This window comes from Brachyhypopomus gauderio, unplaced genomic scaffold, assembly GCF_052324685.1.
Source record: "Brachyhypopomus gauderio isolate BG-103 unplaced genomic scaffold, BGAUD_0.2 sc40, whole genome shotgun sequence".
Taxonomy (NCBI): Eukaryota; Metazoa; Chordata; class Actinopteri; order Gymnotiformes; family Hypopomidae; genus Brachyhypopomus; species Brachyhypopomus gauderio.
In genome coordinates this window covers 993,170-1,012,008 of record NW_027506868.1, presented here as the reverse complement: position 1 = coordinate 1,012,008, position 18,839 = coordinate 993,170, and the positions used below count along the sequence as shown (strand labels likewise).

The window sequence follows — 18,839 nt, the reverse complement described above, 5'->3', positions numbered from 1 at the left end:
TGTATGCAAATCTCAAAATGTTTTTAAGCAACTTTGATAATGAGATTCTCCTGAATATTTTGACACCAAGGTTGTGGTGATCCGATGAAAAACCAGGGACTAGTATAAAAAAGTAGGTTTTGCATATTATGCAAATTAGCAAAAAATCTAAGTAGGCGGAGCTTAATGGTTCTTGAGGCTTTTTTGTTTGGTTTGAGCCAAGGAATGCACCTGAAGTGGAATTTTGTGTCTAGGCCCTACGGTTTGGGAGATATGGACCAAAACGCAAAATGGTGCGCTATAGCGCCACCATCAGGCCAATGTGGGTCTCTGTGCTTTGGCACGGTCTCGCAAAGAGACTACACCATTCTGCCAAGTTTGGTGTCTCTGGGCCTTACGGTCTAGGCTGCAGTATGCGTTTTATGCGGAGAAAAATAATAATAATAAATATAGCCGCAAGCGGCGATTGGCGGGTTCACACAAAAAAAGGCAAAAAAGCCCAAAGGGTCTTTTAGACCAACAAATTGGCCTCTTGGCCTCAATAGGCAAAAAGAAGCCCAATAGGTCCTTTAGACCCAAAAGTGAATAGAAGCTGTTTGAGTGGAAAAAATGCATAAGTAAATCAATGTGACAAAACATTCAATTCAACTGAGGCACTAAAGGCCCAAAAGGATCAAAATAATGTGTATTGGCAAAATGATTCAGATCACAGAACTAAATCACATGCTGAGATCAGCATTGTGTGCGTTTGTGTGGTGTTTCATGTGAGCAATTGTTTTCAGTCAGTTTCGGTGTTTGGCCACTAGATGGAGCCCAAGTACTATCATACTGATATCTCATTAATCTCAGTAATGCAATGACATTTTGGTGAATTAAAAGGTTCATTTCTGGTCAGGCAGTGCACTTTTTGTTATGAGATGTAATTGCAATGTTATAGACCTCATTGATCTGAATCATACAAGCCCCATTACTTGTCTGTATTCTGCATAACAAGATTGCTGCGTGAGTTTTTATGATTTCTCAGGTTTTTGGGTACTGTAGCGCCTCCGACAGGCCAATTTGAACCAAACTTGGCCTACCTCACAAGGACTTCAGTGTTTAAAAGCCTTTCAAAGTGGGAGTTGATCACTTACATGGTTTATGAGTTATAGCAATAAAGGTCATTTATGGCATGGCCAGAAGGATATAATGGAAAAATTGACCAATCAGACAAATAAAAATGCAACATTTTTTCCATATTTAGTTAACTACAGTGTCTACAGATTATGCCTATGCCATTTTTGCCATCATTGGATCAAATTCCTAGGAATAGTTCTTAAAGAGCTATTTTCAAACAATTGATGAATGTGACAAAAGTATGCATTTTTTAATAGGACTTGTAATTGCAAAGTTGTCAGGTCTACTGCAAGGTATAAAAAGAAACAAGTTGCATGTTCCTAAGTGAAAATTTGGAGGAGTTATGCATGATTTTCACAAATAGCGCCACCTAGTGGCCAAATGTTTCAACACTGCACAGTATGACACATAGTCCAGGGATATGCACAGTGATGAGGTTTCATGTTGATTGGCCAATGGTAAGTCTGTCAAATGGCCAATTAATTCAAATAAAAATTAATTGGCTCATGGCGGCCATGTTTTTTGAGTGATGAGGTCATCATTGTGTGCCTTGATACCACTTGGGCCCCTGATGACGCCTGTAAAGTTTGGGCTTGATGTGACTAATGGTTTCTGAGAAACAAATTTCCCCATGTTATAGCGCCCCCTATTGGACAATCGTGGCCAGCTTTGACCTGTGACCTCTGAGTCATGTGCCCTAACAACTGATAAATTTTCATAAAGATAGGTCAAAGCATTGCTGAGATATAGCTGCTGAAGTCAATTTGGCCACGCCTCAGAGCTATTGATTGACATGTGACAACCAGACTGTATACCAATGTCACAGTTTTGTTGATGTTCCTTGATAATGAGATTCTTGTGAATATTTTGACACCAAGATTGTGGTGATCAGATGAAAAACCAGGGACTAGTATGAAAAAGTAGGTTTTGCATATTATGCAAATTAGCAAAAATCTAAGTAGGCGGAGCTTAATGGTTCTTGAGGCTTTTTTGTTTGTCTGGAGCCAAGGAATGCACCTGAAGTGGAATTTTGTTTCTACGACCTACGGGGTGGGAGATATGAACCCAAACGCAAAATGCTGCGCTATAGCGCCACCATGAGGCCAATTTGGGTGTCTGTACTTAAGCACGGTCCCGCAAACAGACTACACCAGTCTGCCAAGTTTGGTCTCCCTGGGCCTTACGGTTTAGGCTGCAGTATGCGTTTTATGCGGAGAAAAATAATAATAATAATAAGAAAGAAGAAAAAACCTAACAATAACAATAGGTTTCCCACACTACGTGTGTGAACCCTAATAATAATAAGAAAGAAAAAACCCGACAATTACAATAGGTTTCCCACACTACGTGTGTGAACCCTAATAATAATAAGAAAAATCTCAGCAATTACAATAGGTTTCCCACACTACGTGTGTGAACCCTAATAAATCCGTTTTACCGGTGAAGCTGCAGATATTCTCTTGGTCTATTCATTAGATGCAGGAATCTGTCCACAATTTTGTTTTTCCCCACACCCTGTCAACAAATAAGAGAAATTATTTTACTGGTACACTGTTTAAACTTATAGCACTGTCCCTTGTCCTTTAATTTAGAGTGGAATAGTTTATAAATGTGAGTACAGCTTCTTAATCAATAAAAATGCAAGTTAAAATTATCCACAGAAACAAAACCTCTGTGAATTAGGTGGGTTCACAGATGCACTCTCATGCGTGTCAGTCTATATGGCAGCCTGGTGTGACTGTGAACACACCCACTTCAGGCTCCGCCCCAGGGATGGGGGAGTCAATTATAGTAAGGAGTGGGCGAGTAGACAGTCACTGCAGGGCATGACGAGTCCTAGGTCAGCCTATCTCTGGGTTTCTGGCCTCTGGCCTCATCTCCACACTCATCATCCACAGTCCAATCTCCGTGCCTGCACTGCCATCCTCCTGTCGGCCGGCAGAGGTAGGAGGTGGAGCACTGGCTGAATGTGTAGGGGTCATGGCACCAGCAAGGCAGACAGTACTGTATTGAGAATAGCAGTTTGGGGTGCAGTGGGAGAGGGTTAGAATTTGGTGCAGTGAAAGAGGCAGCTCTGGGTGCAGTGAGAGAGAGGCAGCTCTTGGTACAGTGAGAGAGAGGCAGCTCTGGGTGCAGTGAGAGGCAGTTCTGGGTGCATCGAGAGGCAGTTCCGGGTGCAGTGAGAAGCAGCTCTGGGTGCAGTGAGAGGCAGTTCTGGGTGCAGTGAGAAGCAGTTCCGGGTGCAGTGAGAAGCAGTTCCGGGTGCAGTGAGAAGCAGTTCCGGGTGCAGTGATTGGCAGTTGCGGGTGCAGTGAGAGGCAGTTCTGGGTGCAGTAGGAGAGAGATTGCAGTTTCATGTGGTGATTTTTCTTATTTACCTGGTTGCCCACCAACAGTAGATGTTCCCCCAGCAGGAAGTCTTTCAGCATGTCTTCCATCACCATCATGTGCTGAACAGAAAAGGCCATGAGAAACTTCACAGATATCACCTTTCAACAGCCACTGACTCACATGTTTATATTAACTCCCATCATAAAAATTCCCTTCTGTTATTGTTACCATTTAATAATAGCATTATCTAATCAAGTTGAATTTTTCAACAGTAATGTTTCATTTATTCAATTCTGCATGAAATAACTGGGCAATAACTGCACCAACCACATAATTATTCATCCGTTGTTAACTGATGTACAACTAAACAGACAAGAGGAAGCAGCACCACGACAGGTCTACCCGAAAGTGTCGTATAATCCTGGCAAGCATGAAGAACGAACATGCCTGCACGTACGACATCGGGCAGAGCGTATCACGGCTGTCCTGCTGTCTCTCATGTCCTGGTTTGTGCCCCGGTGAGGTGCTTCTCTGCAGGGAGCACATGCTCTGCTCGAGAGACAGAAAGCAGGTCGCTGGGAACTGGAGCAGGGAGGAGCTTTTTGCGCCCTTGCCGTGCAGGCCTTTGCCTGGTGGTGCTGTGCTAGTGGGAGGAGGGGAGGAGGAGTGGAGGCAGGCGTGTCGGGGGGGGGTGTATCTGGGTCACTCCCCTCTCTTGATTCTCCTCGCGAGGCCCGGACCGTCTCAGTTGTGCTCACAGAGTGGCAGCATCGGGGAGCCAAAGGAGTCAGCCCACAGGCTGGGGACCGATCCTTAAAGGACGTATTTTAATACAGGTCCCAGCCAACCCACAGGCTGGGGACCGATCCTTAAAGGACTTATTTTAATACAGGTCCCAGCCAGCTCACATAGAATAGAATAGAACAGAATAGAATAGAATAGAATGGATACTTTATTGATCCTCAAAGGCTTGTTAAAGGAATGTTCCACAGTTTTTTACTCCATATCTCCAACTACATTTTCCATATCTGTATAATAGAATTAATTAACCACGGGCTACAATCATTAACATGTTTTCCTGTACTTAAGAATGTCTTACAATGGAAGCTTAATGGTATTTAGTGAGGAAGTCTTGAAAAACTGACCCCAGATTCACTCTAAATGTCCATCCAAGATTCCATCCAAATGTGCTTTAAGTCAACTGTTTTTAAGCAATAAGGAAACACTGACATTTTTGTACATGATAAATAAAGATCCAATATAAGAAATACTTTTTTCTACATTTCAGTAAATAAGAAGATATAAGATACTAGTATTTTTCTTGATACTAAGATACTAATAATGTATATTTTAATTAATTTCCTTAATTTATTATTATAAATAATTTTAGTAAGTAATTAAGTAATTGTAATCAAGTAATTGTCACTCAACAGCAGAATGAACAGAGGTTGTTTTTAATTAGTTTACATCATCAAAGCACCAACCATGGCAACTGGTTCCTTGTTCCAGCTCTTGGAGTTTAATAGCATGCAGCCCTCCTATCTGAGCAGGAGAAGGAGGAGGTGGGGAAACCCCGTGCTCCAATAATGGCTCACAGATGAGCTTACCTGGGCATTTTCGTAAAAGAGCACATCAGGGACCTTCATCTTCCCCTCAGGGCTATAGATCGGAGTCGAGATTCTACCTATGGTGAGGACGCCATCTCGTACCACACCTGAGGGTAAAGAAGATACAGATGGACAAAGTGAAGGGAAGGAGAAAGGGCGTGAGAGAGAACTTGAAAGATAGTGTAGGAGATGAAGAGAGTGAAGAAGAAAAATGAGAGAAAGAGAGTGCAATGAGGTGAGAAAGAGATAGAGAAAGCGAAAGAGAGAGGGAAGGCGGAGAAAGGTTTCATGGGGAAAAGAGGACTGTCCATTCAGCTATCATGATGACCTTTCAAATAGGCACTTTGAAATGTAGCCTGGTTTTCCTCACATGGTTGCACACACACACACACACACACACACACACACACACACACACACACAATCTATTTCTACCATCTACTGTTCTTTGACAACACATAGCACATCTATAATCGAATAGCCTAGACCCATTTCTTGCAGACAGCATGAGAAAATAGCAAGTGCTAAAGGGGCTTGCCAGCATCACTGAACTCCCTGTGGGCCCTCAGAGAATGGGCCCTTGCCCATCTGCCTGTGGCAGACTCACAGTTGTAACTCACAGGTGTGGTCTTGCTTCTGCTGCGCCGCTGGGTCAGTCTGCTCCTCCATTGCATAGTCTGCCAGGTTCTTCTGCAGAGAGGAGCGTGCCAAACTGGGCAAGAACCTACACACACAACAGACACACATCTTCAAAATTCAATGTGCTGTGCATTCAAAGATACTGTTCTGCATACCCTGCAGTTACTGTTGCCTATATATATGGGTGGTTGACATGACTTGGCTTTTTTTTGGTCCAAAGTGTCAAATATACTTAAATTATAGAAAAATATGTAAAAAACTGTGGTGATATTGTCTTATATGAAGACAATTGTTTTATATGAATTTACAGAGCATTCATGGGATTAACATTCCTTTTTTTCACAATTTTCAGCCAAAAAAGCTCATATGGCGTGACTGTCCCAAGCACATTTCACAAAGTTAGATTTTGAAATTAAAACAAGAAAATTAAATAATTTTCTGTTTACTCAATAATATATTGATAACACAGATGTCTACTTTTGAGTCTGCTTGGCTAAAAGTTCAGGCATTTTGAAGCCACCTTTAACTAAAACATTTTGTCCCAAAAATGGATGTCATATGGTGCGACGCCATATTCCTTTTTTTAAATGGGCAATTGTTTGGAGACTTTTGGGGAGTGGGGGTCCTCCTTCTTTCAGGAGATAGAACAACTGAAAGTTACAAGGTGAGTCATTACTCGATGTTTTCAAAAAAATCAAGTATATCCAGCAATCCTGCTTCTGTTCCCTTTTGCACTTTTGTCTTTTGGTGTGACACATTTTACACAAAAATGCCCAAATTAAATTACTTTTCAGTCAGTATTACCTTTTAAACTATATTGTAACATTGTAGTTAGCATGGTTTTATAGTGTTAGCGTAAAGGCACATTGCTTAATGTCATGCTAAGTACATGAAACCTCATGTAGTGTGACATCATCATAAGGTGTGACAGGGTTTTCTCAATTTAGTGAATCCCTGCTATCCCATTTTCAAGCTGAATCCATGTTAAACTACATCCTTTTGTCACTTAAATATTTCCTTTTATTTATTTAGTTTGAGGCAGATTTTATTACTGTCACGGTCACAGCCCCGGACCCTTCCCTGTGGGCGTGCCGTTACGTTGTCTGCGTGTCGTTATGTCCATGTTTGTACTTCCGTGGGCGTGGGTTGTTTGTGAGCGTGTTCGTTTGTTACACCTGTGCCTTGTCTCGAGGTCACGTGGGTCTGTTATTCACCTATTTAATGTGCGTTAGCGCGGTGTCTTGTGCTCGTCTTTGTCTATAGTTCATGCCTATGCAAGCATCGCGTCAGCGTGCTTGCGTCACTTGTGCTGGACTCATCGTGTCTGTGTTAATTAAACGTTTTTTGTGCACTCCAAGACGCTCGTCGTGTCTCTTGCTTCCTCCGGCACGCAAGCGTCACATAAAGACGAGCCAATCCAGATGCCCGGATACGCCAAGCGCGCAAAGGGGAAGAAGAAAGGCCGACGTCGCCTCGGTGCTTCCCCAGCGCGGCGGCATGATGTCCCCGTCACCGAGCGGACCATGGAGCAGGACCCGTTCTGCGCGTACATGCTCTGCGCGGCACGGGACGCGAAGGACGCAGAGACGGCGGAATGCTTCCGCCAGACCGCGAGGCGCGTGTGGAGAGAGAGAGAACCCCGCGTCCGTGGACCTGCCACCCCGTGCAACGGGCAGCTGTGAAAGGGAGGAAGACGGCGCACTGCTCCCGGTCTTGCCCGAGGAGGAGGAGACCGATGAGCCGATTATGGTGAGCGCGGGCGCCTTTTCCCTCACCCCTCCTGAGGAGGAGTTCGAGGAGAGCAGTCTCCCACCGTCGGAGGAAGAGACGGAGGGGACGGACTCCGAGGAGTATTCCCCGTCCGTATGCTCGAAAAGCACCGTTCGTTACGGAGGGGATGACGTCAGTCCCCTCCCATCCGACTACGGCGAGGAGAGCGAGGGGGAAAGCCCTCCGTCTGTGTGTTCGCTCCCAACGGTATACAAAGGGGGAGGGAGCGGACCGGACAGTTCGCTCGCGTCGGGGAGTGGGGATTCCTGCGGGGAGGAGCCCATGGACCACTCCCGATGCGAGACCCCCGCTCGGTCCATGGACTGAAGCGTGGCCAAGGAGGAGGAGCCGGAGATGGACACCACCCCCGATACCGGTTCCAAAGGGGGCTGGCCTGGCAAAGGAGGGTCTTCCTACAGGGGATTCCCGGAGGGGGAGTGTCGGCAGGCCTATCGAGCAGCAAGCCCCTACGGTTCTCCCGGAGGAGGGAGTCACAAACCCGGGAGGAAGGGTGCCGTGAGACCCGCCGGCCGTGCTGCCTCCAAGCGGGACACAAGTCGCGCTGCACCTCACGCGTCCGCCAGGTGTGCTGCCCCCAAGTGGTCGACCAGTCGCGCTGCATCCCACGCGTCCGACCGAAGCACGGCCCCCAAGCGGTCGACCAGTCGCGCTGCACCCCACGCGTCCGACCGAAGCACGGGCCCCAAGCGGTCGGACAGTCGCGCACAGCCTCGCGCGTCCGCCAGAGGGACTGCCACCAAGCAGTCGTCCAGTCGCGCTTCGCCCAGCGCGTCCGCTAGCCGTGCGGCACCTGGCGGTGAGCGGTCAGAACAGGCGGGAGGAACACCGCCAGCTGCAGCGTCTCCAGCCCCCGGAGCTTTCGCACCGCTACAGGCGTTGCCTCAGGTGGGAAGCCTAGCTCCGGGAATGAATGTCTGTGTTCCTATGTTTTTGTCTATCCCCTTGTGTCTCCCTAACTTCCTTTTCCCATTTGTGCCTCTTGTGTTTCATGTTCCAGTGTGCGTGTTTGTGAACGTGCCATTGTTTAATGTTTTCTCCCCTGTCTTCCCAGGGAGGGTGTACTAGAGCTGTTCGCGGCGGTTCCCGCCGTCGGGGGCGACTGCTCTCGGAGGCTCGTGATCCCGGCGGCTCCGGACCTGCCCGTCGGTGTTGGATCGGGGCATTCCAGCTGCGCGGGATGCTCCGGGAGTAGCGAGCCCCTGGCGGAGGGTTCTGTCACGGTCACAGCTCTGGACCCTTCCCTGTGGGCGTGCCGTTACGTTGTCTGCGTGTCGTTATGTCCATGTTTGTACTTCCGTGGGCATGGGTTGTTTGTGAGCGTGTTCGTTTGTTACACCTGTGCCTTGTCTCGAGGTCACGTGGGTCTGTTATTCACCTATTTAATGTGCGTTAGCGCGGTGTCTTGTGCTCGTCTTTGTCTATAGTTCATGCCTATGCAAGCATCGCGTCAGCGTGCTTGCGTCACTTGTGCTGGACTCATCGTGTCTGTGTTAATTAAACGTTTTTTGTGCACTCCAAGACGCTCGTCGTGTCTCTTGCTTCCTCCGGCACGCCAGCGTCACAATTACATGTGTTACATTGTTAGGTGGCACACTTTTTAACAGATTTTAATGATACAATATCAGCTTGCTGTTTGATCATCGTTTTACTTATTCTCATTTTTAAATTAATTTATGCATTAAATATAAAAAAGTTCAATGACTTACCAAGATTATTAGAATTTGTGTAACCAATACTCAGCAGATTAGAATAAAAAGTGTAATGTCACGGAACAGCTCTGGACCCCTCTCTGTGGGTGTGTGTCTACGTCGTCTGCATCTAGCTGTCTGCGTCTGTGGATCCTCGTGGGTGTGGTTGTGTTCATCCGTCCCACCTGTGGCTCGTCTCGTAATCACTCGGGGCTCATGTGGTCTGTCTATTTAATGTGCGTTCACGCAGTGTCCTGTGCTTGTCGTTGTCTCAGTCTGCCCGTTACGTGTATGTGTTTGATGTTACTCGTGCGCTATTGCGCAACGTCTACTAAATTAAGCAGTGACGTTGGTCGCCAAAGCAAGGATCCGTGTCTCATCCTTCATGCTGCACCCAGCGTTACAGAACGACAAGCCAACAACGAGACACCATGCCGGGTTACACCACCCAGCCAAAGAAGGGCCAGTGCCCTAGCAAGAGACGTCATGCCTCTTCGCCTGCCCCGTGCAACACCACCACGCCGACACTCGAGCAGCTGCAGCAAGACCTGATATGCGTTTACTTGCTGTGCGCGGCACGGGAGAGCGCGGATCCCGAGGTAGCAGAGGAATACCGCCAGTTTGCGGTGCGGATGTGGAGGGAGCTACATTCCCCTTCCACCAGGGAACCGTCGCAAAAACTGGTAGGCGCAGTGGAGCTCTGCACAGCAGAGAAGACCCCTGAAAACGAGTTTGGGGAGGCGGACTCTCCAAGCGAGGAGGGGGAGGAAGACAATTGCTCTCCGTCCGTCTGCTCCGCCCCCACCAGAGACTACGGTGAGGGAGAGGAGGAGGAAGAGACCTACCCTCCGTCGGTGTGTTCCAAGTCCACCATAGACTACGGTGAGGTGGAGGGAGAAGATGAGGAAGAGGGCTACCCTCCGTCAGAATGCTCGGACCCCGCTGCTTACTACGGTGGGGGCGAGGAGGACTATCCTCTGTCCGTGTGCACGGACGTCGAGCCAGGCACTGAGGACGAAGGTAGTCCGCCTCCCTCTGAGGGGTCGATCGGGACCGTTAAGGGTGGTAATCGCTCTGAGGCAAGCACTCCCTCCTACCGCTCCGAGGGGAGTGCGATGGACTGCTCCCAGGAAAGAGGTCCAGTCATGCCCATGAGCTGGAGTCTGGGCAGTGAAGAGGCAGAGGAGATGGAGACCGAAATGGAGCTCCCAGGCGCTGCACCCGGCGCGTCTGCCAGCCGTGCTGCACCCGGCGCGTCCGCCAGCCGCCCTGCAACCGGCGGAGGACCCGCAGCGAGGGCAGGAGGAGAACCGCAAACCGTGGCACCCGCAGCTCCCGGTCTCTATCCCCTGCTCGCCCTCCTCCTGGCGCGTAGTCTGGTGCCCGTTACGTGTGTGTCTGTCCCTGTATTCCCGTCTGTTTGCCGAATCCCTTTTGCCCTTTCGTGCCCCTATGTGTCGCTGTGCCTGTTTGTGTGTTCGTGAACGTCCCGTTCGGTGTGTCTAACGTGTTTTCCCCGGTCTTCCCAGGGAGGGTGTTTTAAGGAGTTCGTGGCAGTCCTGCCATCGGGGGAGACGGCTCTGGGGGTCTACGACTCCGGCAGCTCCGGATCTGCCTGTCAGCGTGGGTTCGGGGCTTTCCGGCTGTGCGGGACGCTCCGGGAGTAGCGAGCCCCTGGTGGAGGGTTCTGTCACGGAACAGCTCCGGACCCCTCCCTGTGGGCGTGTCTACGTCGTCTGCGTCTAGCTATCTGCGTCTGTGGATCCTCATGGGTGTAGTTGTGTTTGCGTGTGTTCATCCGTCCCACCTGTGGCTCGTCTCGTAATCACTCGGGGCTCATGTGGTCTGTCTATTTAATGTGCGTTCGCGCAGTGTCCTGTGCTTGTCGTTGTCTCAGTCTGCCCGTTACGTGTATGTGTTTGATGTTACTCGTGCGCTATTGCGCAACGTCTACTAAATAAAGCAGTGACGTTGGTCGCCAAAGCAAGGATCCGTGTCTCATCCTTCGTGCTGCACCCAGCGTTACATGTAACATCTAATGAATACAGTAATTGGATTAGTTAATGCCTTATAAGCATTGTTCACTATTTTGAATAGAATTCACTGTTCAACAATTTTGTGATTTTGCTGTAAAATGATTTCAGTCACGTGTCAAACCATGTTTGGTTGTTTGGTAAATGCAGATTTTTGCATACAGATTGCTGTGTGGCATAATTCATCATATGGCGTGACACCATGTAATTTGGTGTGACATTCAGAATATAAAAAAAAATTAAGGCTTTAACTCAACAATGTGGCTGATGGGGAATAGTGCCAGCAATAGTTACACGAATTTTGGTACTTTTATAACAAGATACTAACAAATTAATTTGAAGTATATTGAAAGATTATGAGTAAAAGTCTTCTTATGAGTGTTGATGAAGTAAATATAAAACCTTGATGCTTGCTTACAAAGCCAAAAATGGACTGGCCCCTCCCTACATGATGTCCATGGTCAAAAGCCAAAAAGAACACTTAGAACCTCAAGCTTGGCTAGACTTGAAACTCCATGCTTAAAGTCTCATGGAAGACAAAGCTCCAGACTATTCTCCGTCCTGGCTCCAAGATGGTGGAACGATCTTCCATTAGCTGCTAGGACTGCAGAGTCTATTGCTATCTTCAAGCGTAGACTGAAGACTCACCTGCTTGTTGAGTTCTTACCAGAGCACTAACTCAGCTGATACCATTTGCCGTGTTCTTAAATTGTATGTCTGTCTATGGTTACTTGTGCTTCTTGGCAAATGCCTAACTTGCAAAACACTAGGTCAGGGGTACTCAACTGGCGGACCGCGGTCCGGATCCGGACCCGAACGCAGTCCTGTCCGGACCCAATCTCATTCCTGATTAACTGGATACGGACCAAAACAAAACCGTAGCATTTATTTCAGGGCTATTGAAAAAACACTCCGTCACGAGTGTTACGTTTGCCACCCCCGCTCAACAACTTACGTTCGCCACCCCCCGCTCAACAACAAGCCTGCCTGGTTGACGCTTCGCAAGCGGCGCGAGGGTCCGCGCGGCAAAAATTACGTAATCGCTGTGGCTCCGCGTGTGCGCGAGTGCCTCGCGCGCTGTCAGTTCGAGAGGTCGTGCACCTCCCGAATTTTGTAACTTCATGCCGCGCTTCAGCGCAATGAACAAAGTCACGTTTTCAGGGTTCATACACCTTTATAAGGTGGAATTAAAGCACTTGTACGTCACTTTCAAGGTCCATTTCAATATTTCCCAGCATGTTAAACATAATTACGTTAAATATTTATACATATACTCGAAATAATTCGCTTTTTATCACATTATTTAATGGTTGTTTATTTAAAAAACGCCCAATCTTCACGTCTTCACGTTCTCTCATGTTTCGTCCTGGAATTACAAGAGGCTCGTATTTGTTAACCTAATACAAGAGAACTATTCAGTCAGACAGCTATTTGTTGTGAAACCAAGTAGTTACAATTTCAAGCGCTTTAACCTAAATTCCAGCACTTTTCAAATCTGAAACATATAGCAACATTAAAATTGGTCAGGTAAATGTTCATTCCCCTGTTTTGAGGGGTGTTTCTACCACATATCGTTTCGGACAAAACGCCTATCGTTTCGGAGAACACTGCAGTAACGCTCGCGAAAGTATAAACGCCTCCACCGTTCGCACCCCCCCCCCCCCTCAACAACTTACGTTCGCCACCCCCCGCCGCACCGGACCTCAGGTCACAGGTATCTGCCAAAATTGGACCGCGGACAAATTTAGTTGAGTACGCCTGCACTAGGTAATGATATTGACTCCTGTAGTTTAGTAGTAGTCTGACTCAATGGTGTCTTGAATTCTGGCCTATCTGTACTATTTCCTAGGATGTATTCTGTGATCAGAAGCAAAGCACTTTGTAAGTTGCTCTGGATAAGAGCATCTGCTAAATGCCCTAAATGTAAATGTAAATGTAATACAAAAGGTAACATATTTGCACATGAGAAATGGTATACTTTTAAATAGTAATGATAAAGAATCAGGATAAATTGACTTACATTATTACATTATATCCCTTTTTAATTAAATTCACAATAACATTCATGTCACACCATGTGACAAATTTAGTTACTAAGATGGTAAACTAGTGAATAAATGTAAAATTCAGTTCAGGGAAAAATCTACAAGGCACATATATATTTGGTAGGGCTGGGTATCGATTCAAATTCCAAGAATCGATCCGATTCCGATTCTGAAGATTAAGAATAGATTTATTTCGATTTAAATCCGATTTAATCGATTCGATTCGATCCAATTCGGGGTTTAGTGTTATTAAAAATGTATTTGAGCTGTTGTGAGTAGCCCCTCCCTGGGTCTGCCTCTTTTGTTTTTCCTTGGTTTTCCATGCCTTTCATTTAATTTGGGTTGTTATTACTTTCACCTGTGTTGCATTTAATTCCGTGTCGTTCTTCTATTTAGTTCTCTCGCGTATCTCCATTGTTGTCTGTTATTCGTCTTGGCCATGTATGTACGTCTGTGTTCACGTAAGAGTTACTGATGAAAATCTGCTAAGATTAACCTGATCCTAGTCAGGCTCTTGTCTAGTTATATTAGATGGTTTTGTCATTTGGTCTTTCATGTTTTGTCTCCTTGAAGTAATCAGTGTTCTTTCATGTCCTCTGAATTGTTTATGTGTATTGGAGTTGTTTTGAGTCGCGGTGTTTTATGTGATTGAGAAGTCTTCAGTTTACTCTTGTCCTGTTGTTCTTGTTTAAAGAGTAACTGTTTGTAATTGTTGTAAATATAAGTATTCTGTGTGATCCTTATGTTGCTTAAGTAATCGTGTTGAGTGTTCTTTTGATAGTTGTCTTGCCTGATGCACTTGGTCAGATTGATTCAGTTATGTAGCCGTAGTATTCCTTGTGCCTGTGTCTAGTGTATTGTTCAATTGGTGTCCGTTCGTATTAGAATTGCTGTGATGTTGTGCATGTGTATATTTTGATTGTGAGTTTTGCGTGTGTGTGATTTCTAGGTGTGTGTGATTTTTATTTGTCGTTGTATATTGGGTTAATCATGCCTCGTCGATCCCGGAAGGGTTCGTCAAGTGTTCGTGTGGGTTATTCGTCTCTCTCCGTTGTTACGGAGAGTTTAACCCTTTGTGTACTGAATAAAAGTAAGCTCTCTTCGCAATTATGTTCGCCCTCCGGTTTTTGTGAGTCTCAGATGTTACAGCTGTTTCCTGACTATGTACAGAAGCAACATGTTAAAACTAGTATTATATCGATATTAATCAGCAAATAGTTACTGGTAGTTGGTAGTTACTGACGGCTGGACAATAAACAGAGGACATCTTTGAGGTGTCTATATCTGCAACAGTGGACTCCTACTGGGACACTAACCAGTGCATTATTATTATGATTGAAATAATTAAGAATTCACCCAAAAGCTGTTGCTACCAAATGCATTTTTATTTTAAAAGTGCTCACACTTAATAAACTGAAAGTATAAAATGTAAACGTGTATTTTTCTTTAAAGTGCGAATATAATAACAGAACTGTCACGTTACGGTCCCCGACCCCTCCCTGTTGGGCGTGTGTTAACGTTGTCTGTGTCTACTCGTCTGCGTCTGTAGATCTCCGTGGGTGCGGGTGCGTCTTGTGATAATCCTCACCTGTGACTCGTCTCGTCATCACGTGGGGTTTATGTGGTTTGTCTATTTAATGTGTGTTCGCGCAGCGTCCTGTGCTCGTCGTTGTTTCGTCGAGTCACACATGTTATATGTAAACGTATTTTATGTGCGCTGTCTGTGCTTTGGTAAATGTAATAAACGTAACGATTTGGAAAGTGCAAAGGATTGTCTCGTCCATCGCCTTGCGCCCAACGTTACAAGAACATTTTTAACTTTTTTAAACTGTAAAAACACTGGGTAAACTGTCAGTGACATGGACTAACTGTAAATAGTCACTGACACTGGATAAACTGTCCTTCTGCTTTTAGATTGCCGATTTGACTATCGTCGTTACCGGCACTGTCCGACGCCATGTTGTTTTACAGTTAGTTAGACCGAGCACGCCTGCGTGAATTCAGTGACGAGGCGGGGGTAAAAGTTCACTAAAAAAATCGATCTTTGGACGTACGAATCGATTATCAGATCATCTTATGCGAATCAATTCTGAATCGGAAAATCGATTTTTTCAACACAGGCCTAATATTTGGAAATGTAAGAGTTGATCAAATATAACCCAGTGATTTCCATGACTTACATTTGAGATTTTTTTTTTACTTTTTTTTTGCCAAATATGTAAACACAGGGTGTGTGAAGGTTCAATCAGCAGAGTAAGAGCAGTTTTGCTCAAAATGCACACAACATTATGGGTGACATAACAGAGTTCAAAAGAGGACAAATTGTTGGTGCACATCCTGCTGGCGCATCTGTGACCAAGATAGCAAGTGTTTGTGATGTTTCAAGACCCACGTTATCCAGGGTAATGTCAGCATACCACCAAGAAAGACAAACCACATCCAACAGGATTAACTGTGGATGTAAGAGGAAGCTGTCTGAAAGGGATGTTGGGGCGCTAACCCGGATTGTATCCAAAAAATATAAAACCACAGCTGCCCAAATCATGGCAGAATTAAATGTGCACCTCAACTTTCCTGTTTCCATCAAAACTGTCCGTCGGGAGCTCCACATGGTAATACATGGCCGGGCTGCTATAGCCAAACCTTTGGTCACTCGTTCCAATGTCAAACGTCGGTTTCAATGGTGCAAGGAGTGCAAATCTTGGTTTGTGGACAATATGAAACATGTATTGTTCTCTGATGAGTCCACCTTTACTGTTTTCCCCACATCCAGGAGAGTTACGGTGTGGAGAAACCCTAAAAAAGCGTACCACCCAGACTGAAGCATGTGGGTGGATCAGTGATGGTTTGGGACTATCAAACCATTCTGGAGGACCATGTGCATCCAATGGTTCAAACATTGTATCCTGAAGGCAGTGCCATATATCAGGATGACAACAGTGCTTGTCAGTCTGTTCATAAAGAACACCATGTTTGATAACAAAGGTGTCCTGGTACCATGTGCACGAATGAATGTTTGTTATCAAACATGGTGCTCTTTATGAACAGACTGACAAGCACAGAAATCCAATAACAGAAAACCACTCGGGTTCAGATCAGAGAGGCCGTTCCTTCCAGGTACTACTGTCATTGCTCACATGAGCATTGAAGTCCCCCAACAGAACAATGTAATCCCCAGAAGGGGCACCTTCCAGTATCTCCTCCAAGGACTCCAAGAAGGCTGGGTACTCCGAACTGCCGTTTGGTGCACAAACAACAATCAGAGCCCAATCCCCAATCTGAAGGCACAGGGAAGGAACACTCTAGTTTACTGGGGAAAACCCAGACACATAAGCAGCAAGCCCACTTGTTTGTTTCTTTTTCCCCCCTGTATTCTGTGTATTCTGTAATCTTTTGATTTCTCCCCATTTTTCCCCGTGCTTTGTTTCATGGTGGTTTATTGGTTCAGTTTCCAGCAGTCATTTTGGCGGGGGTCTTGGTTCTTCAGCTTTTGTGGTTAAGCATTTGGGCTTCACTAGTTATAGAAACCCTCGTGGCGAATTCATGTCCAAATACTGCCGTGTAACAGACAGAGCTCTGACCGCATCGCCAGGGTCATTGAGTCTAAGTGGGCCATGTTCCATGCCTTCATTTTCTATGCGGCAAACTGGAGCTGTGGCTGTAAAGTTGTCATGCCTGTTGGGTAGGCAATCCCTGAATCCGATGGTGGACACCCTGGGTAAGGGAGGTTGTCAAGCTGAAGAAAGAATCCTATCAGGTCTGGCTGGCTTGTGGGATTCTGGAGGCAGCAGATGAGTACCTGAGTGCTAAGCTTATCGTGACTTTGGCTGTTTCAGAAGCAAAAACTCGGGTGTGGGAGGAGTTCAGCGAGACCATGGAAAGTGACTTTTTGTCGGCTCTGAGAAGATTCTGGCAAACCGTCCGGTGACACGGGACAGGAAAACGGTTCCCGATCAACACTGCATACTGGGAGGCTGGGGAGCTGCTGACTTGGACTGGGGATGTCATTAGTCAATGGAAGGAATACTTTGAGGATCTTATAAATCCCACCAGTACGCCTTCCATAGAGGAAACATAACTGGGGTACTCTGGCAAGAGCTCGCCCATCACTTTTTAAGAAAGGGGATGAGAGGGTGTGCTCCAACTATCGGGGGATGAAACTCCTCAGCCACCCCGGCAAGGACTATGCAGAGGTCCATGGGAGTTTTGCTCAACCAGTCCACATGTTTTGTGGATTTGGAAAAAGCATTTGACCGTGTCCCTCTGGGATTCTCCATGTAAAGAAGAGCCAGTTGAGTTGGTTTGGGCATCTGGTACGGATTCCCCCAGGTCACCTCTTTGGTGAGGACTTCCCGGGAATGTCCAACAGGGAGGAGACCCTGGAAAGGCCCATTACAAATTTCCTTTGGAATCAATAAAGTATCTACCTACCTACTGACTTACCTACAAAAAAACCCAGGGCATTCTTGCTTAGGCTATTGCCCCTGTGACCTGGATCTGGATAAGCTGATATTAATGGATGCATGGATGGATGGATGTTAAGGTGATCCTTCTGAGTTCTGGAACACTGTGATACTCAGACAAATTTAAAGTTTTTTTTCTGGTCAACATGGGCCCTGTTTTATCTGACAATAAATTATAACCTCATAGCAGCTGTAAAGTATGGTGCTAGTGGTTTAAGGTTACCTCACTTCATCAGGGCCTGGACGCTATTACTGAGAACACTATGAATTTTGCCTTGTAAGTGAATTATTCATATCAGGTCATCTGGCTGTGAGCAGAAGCTGAAGCATGAAGCATGAATTGGATCATGCAACAGTGACAATGATCCAAAACAGGCATGGTGACCTCAGAGGCATACAAATGTCACTGAGCACTGTGAGACACTAGTGGAAGTGTTTGGTTGTAGTTATAGGTGTACCAAGTGAGATTTCCTGTTGAATATCTTTTCTTAATAAATACATAAATTCTTTCACATTTCTATCACATTTTTGTAATCCATGTTCCCTCAGGATCCATTTTAATACGAATTCAGACATAGGGCAAACACTTTTTCATAGTACTGTGTGTGTGTGTGTGTGTGTGTGTGTGTGTGTGTGTGTGTGTGTGTGTGTGTGTGTGTGTGTGTGTGTGTGGGGCAGAGAAGAAAAGACTTCAGATTTGAAACTCATCCCTAATGACTTTGAAGGACGGCAATGTGTAAAGAATGTAGGAAACAACAAACTAAAGACAGGAACAACCACATCAAACCTCATAAGGCATCTGAAACACCAAGATCACTTTGTTTAGTTTACGCGAGCAGTCAATACAGCTAATATATAAAATAGTTATTTTCCATCTCCTGTAAATAAGCTGTTCCTCGTATTGACTTGGACTCTGGCATAAAGATTTGTGACTTGAATATCTCCAGTGTATGGGTGAGGGTTAGGGTTAGGGTTAGGATGAGGGTTAGGGGTTAGGGGTTAGGGTTAGGCTACCTGGACAAACAGGCTTTATTCACAGCATGGGTAATGCATTCCTCAGGGTACTCAGACAGACGACGACAGATTCTCAACAGCTGCCTGGTGGACAGTGATGACGCAAGAGACTGGGCCTGGGTCAAAGGCACAC

General features: G+C 46.0%; 1 protein-coding gene across 4 annotated transcripts in view; it reads right to left on the bottom strand.

Moving 5' to 3' along the window:
- Window positions 1-18,839, bottom strand: part of vwa8 (von Willebrand factor A domain containing 8) — a 104,126-nt gene that overhangs the window by 68,251 nt on the left and 17,036 nt on the right. For 3 of the 4 annotated variants that reach the window (XM_076985530.1, XM_076985533.1, XM_076985532.1), the window contains 5 exons: window positions 18,707-18,822; window positions 5,654-5,757; window positions 5,034-5,140; window positions 3,474-3,545; window positions 2,534-2,610 (listed from right to left, as the gene is read on the bottom strand). In XM_076985530.1, coding sequence (XP_076841645.1) covers window positions 2,534-2,610; window positions 3,474-3,545; window positions 5,034-5,140; window positions 5,654-5,757; window positions 18,707-18,822 — 476 coding nt within the window. The remainder of the gene's footprint in view (window positions 1-2,533; window positions 2,611-3,473; window positions 3,546-5,033; window positions 5,141-5,653; window positions 5,758-18,706; window positions 18,823-18,839) is intronic. The other variant, XM_076985531.1, reaches the window with a different exon arrangement.